This window comes from Pteropus alecto, unplaced genomic scaffold (genome assembly GCF_000325575.1).
Source record: "Pteropus alecto unplaced genomic scaffold, ASM32557v1 scaffold195, whole genome shotgun sequence".
Lineage (NCBI taxonomy): Eukaryota > Metazoa > Chordata > Mammalia > Chiroptera > Pteropodidae > Pteropus > Pteropus alecto.
This window is the reverse complement of record NW_006438073.1, coordinates 3,735,080-3,738,579: the sequence shown is the minus strand read 5'-3', so window position 1 is coordinate 3,738,579 and position 3,500 is coordinate 3,735,080. Positions and strand designations below refer to the sequence as shown.

The 3,500-nt window shown below is 52.3% G+C and overlaps 1 protein-coding gene across 1 annotated transcript in view; it reads right to left on the bottom strand.

Annotated features, from left to right (window-relative positions):
• SYNJ2 (synaptojanin 2) overlaps nt 1–3,500 on the bottom strand; it is a 114,855-nt gene that overhangs the window by 31,701 nt on the left and 79,654 nt on the right. Inside the window, exons 12-13 of the mRNA XM_025049053.1 lie at nt 3,394–3,485; nt 2,562–2,702 (exon numbers count right to left, since the gene is read on the bottom strand). Coding sequence (XP_024904821.1) covers nt 2,562–2,702; nt 3,394–3,485 — 233 coding nt within the window. The remainder of the gene's footprint in view (nt 1–2,561; nt 2,703–3,393; nt 3,486–3,500) is intronic.

The window sequence follows — 3,500 nt, the reverse complement described above, 5'->3', positions numbered from 1 at the left end:
GCAGGTAATCCCCCTCGGTGCCCTTCCCCTAACCAGAGCCACAGAGGCTGTGACATCAGGTCACAGGGGACTCGGGGAATTTAAGCAAGGGTTGGAGAAGCAAGGGGGTCAAAAGGTACAGGCTTCCAGTAGCGAAATAAATAAGCCCCAAGGACGTGATGCACAGCATGGCGACTCTAATAGTTAACGATACTGTATCGTATATTTAAAAGGTGCTAAGAGAGTAGATCTTAAATGTTCTCATAAGAAAACATTTTGTAACTATGTATGGTGATGGATGCTCACTAGACTTATTGAGGTGATCACGTCCCAACACATACATGTATCAAATCATTGTGCCGTATATCTGAAACTGTCAATTATATCTCACTTTTTTAAAAAAAGAAACCTCTAGTTATTGACAGAATCGTGACAGTCCTGCCCCCAAGAGCACATGGTGGGCTCTACTTCTACAGGGTCCTGCGGCCAAGAGAGGAACAGGACACTGCTCTCACTGGAGACTCCTTGGGAAAAAGACACCTGGCAGGGGGACCGAAAACCCACTCGGGGTGAGAAAGAGTTTCTGGTGTGAGTTCGCGTTCGAAGAAATGGACACTCGCAGAAGAGCACGCGGACTCTGAGTCCTCTCCATCGCTCCCCTCCTCTCAGCTCGGGAAGAGTCCGAACTAAGAGAGGACAAGAGTGGGCCGCCACTCGAGGCCACAAGGCACAGGGGCCTGGGAAACGCAGTGACAGCTGGCATTGTATGCATATTTTTATTTTCCGTGTATATTACGAAAATTTTAGTCATCTTAAGAAACCTTTCTGGCTGGGGAGACACTGCCCTCCCGGGCATAGCCAATTTGTCTTTTCTTTTTAAAATTATTTTCATTAAGATAACATTGGCTAATGACATCATAGACGTTTCCGGCGTACGATACCATAATTCGGTACCTGTATCCTCTGCTGCATGCTCGCCATCAAAAGTCTAGTTTCCATCCATCGCCATACAATTAACCCCCTTTCCCCACATTCAGCCCATCTCCACCCCCTTCCCTTCTCGTGACCACCATTCTGTTGTCTGAATCTGTGAGTTTATTCTGGTTTTGTTTTCTTCCTTCGCCTCCTCTGCATTTTTTATTCCACAGGAGTGAAACGTATGGTTTTTGTCCTTTTCCACCTGACTTATTTCACTCCGCATAATACCCTCAAGATATCCATGTTGTTGCCAATGGCAATATTTCATCTCTCTTATGGCCGAGTAATAGCGCATTATATACAACAACCGCAGACACTGAGGTTGTTTCTACACATCGGCTGTTGTAAAGAAGCCCAGGATACGTGTGCAATGTGAAAACGAACCCATCCACGTTCCTGTCTCCTCTCTACACCCCGGGACGCAATAATGCAATGCAGACTCCCGCTCTCATTAAAACTCCAGCTTATGACGCATGCGCGTGAGTGCACGGGTGCGCAGAGAGATGGACTAAAGCACAGACGGACGCCTACACCTGCTCCCTGGGACCATCGCCCAGCAGACAAGGGAAGGGAAGAACTAGCCAACAGGTGTGTGAGCTGACCAAGCTTGAGGCCGAGGTCACGGGCGTCCAGGACCTCAGGCAGCATCTTGGAAATGCGGAGCACCTAGCATCACTTCTAACCTTTACTCTGACCTTCCCTCCCCCTCCCCTTCACTGGCCTTTACCCACTCACTTTGACACTGCCAAACTGCCAGAACACCACAGTCAGGGGGACACAATCAAGGAGACTTAAACATCTTCTCAAAGTACAGAACAGGATTATGAACAGAGCATCTTGCTCTCCAAGTGCTGCCACGGGCACACCTGTGGGCCTCTAAAGGTGCGTGGATGCCCAATGAGGCATGACCCTTCTCAAGAAAGACAGCGCTGGTCTCGGCAGTGAGGAAGACAGGAGAAAATTCTAGTGACACGAATAATACCAAGTAGCAATGTGAGGCTATGAGACAGGTGAGGGGAAAGGTGAGTTCCTCCCACATTAGACACCTATGCACAAATGCACACACACACACACACCCGCTCACATGCATGCACACCCTTTACTAAAACAACGACCATCTCCTACGGTTTTCCCTTCCTGACGTTCGTAAAGCTGTCACTTTAGAGACATGATGACGGAGTGACGATGGTCGAGGCGTTCTGCCCACACATTACTTAGAATTCTTTTTAAGAGAGGCAGAAGAATTGGCATTTCCTAAAGGGTTACTGGGCTCTGGGTCAGAGATTTCCTGTCTAAACCTCAGCGAGGCATCCTTTTCCTTGTGCGAAGCTGAACTTGGGTGACGAGGGGCGTGTAACACTCCCTCTGAAAGAGTTCGGCTTCCTGAGACTAGAAGGTTCCCATTGTGGCTTTTAAATTGCTAGACAATATTCTATTCAGCCTCGTTTCTCCTTGGGGGTTTTGTTCCATTTATCTAGAATAATGGCAGGTCCTGATTCCTGTCGCAGGAGGTGGGGAGGAGGAGGAAGTCTGAACGAAACACCAAGAACAACCACACCCCCCGCCCCCGTCGCCCCAGATGTTCATAAAGCCAGTGTTCTCACCTGATGAACGGGACGTGGTACGGACGCACGAAGATGTAAAGGCAGACGCCCACCAGCTGTGCCGAAGTCAAGAGGATGTACCGATGGGAGCGGGAGATGGCTCTCTGAAGCTGCTCGCCCCACATCTTCCTGTTGGTGGTGCTGGGAAGGAATGATGCCGTCCAGTCAGCTGGAGGTGGGCTCTCCCACCCACAGACCCCCCAGCCCTTCGCTTCTTCCTTTTACAGGTGGACGGCCTGCCGACCGCATTCCCTTCGTGCCGGGCCGTGATCCCGCGGCGGATGGGACGATCCGTAGAGTTCCGGTTGTGTCACACACATCACAGCACACACTGCACCCCACCCCTGCTGCCTGAAACCCAGCACGGGACCTTGCTCGTGAGAGCTCCAGAGACTCTGGTTTTCTCTTGTTCAGAAAAATAAAGCTGCACCAGTTTAGGAAAGAGAAGGTCTGGCTGACTTGCCACCTGGCGGTGTCCTTCCTGAGGACCTGGTGGAGCGGTACCTCCTCCCCACACTCCTGCGTCCTCGCCTCCCCCCAGGAAAGGCGACCGGCACCCTCCAGGCCGCCCTCTGCCCCGGCTCCAGGCTCACACACCAGCTCCCAGCACACGGGGCCGAGGCAGCAGTGCCTCAGAGAAGGTACAGTGACGACCCGCCTGTCGCTATGTCCGTAATGAGCAGCGAAGCACTGCAGTCAGAGGGCCCTCCACAGCGGGGGCTGAGGTCAGCGGACTCGGATGCCGGACCGCCCCCTGGGCCTGCACCTGGCTCGGGAAACCCTCGGTGGGTTCCACGTCGCTCACCTACAGCCCTTGCACCCGGCCCCTTACCTGGCATTGACGATGTTCCCGGCACTCAATTCCACCATCTCTTCGAACCCCACGGCAAATATGTCAGCTGGGCTGCTGTCATCTGGGCGACAAAGCAGGAGACGCAG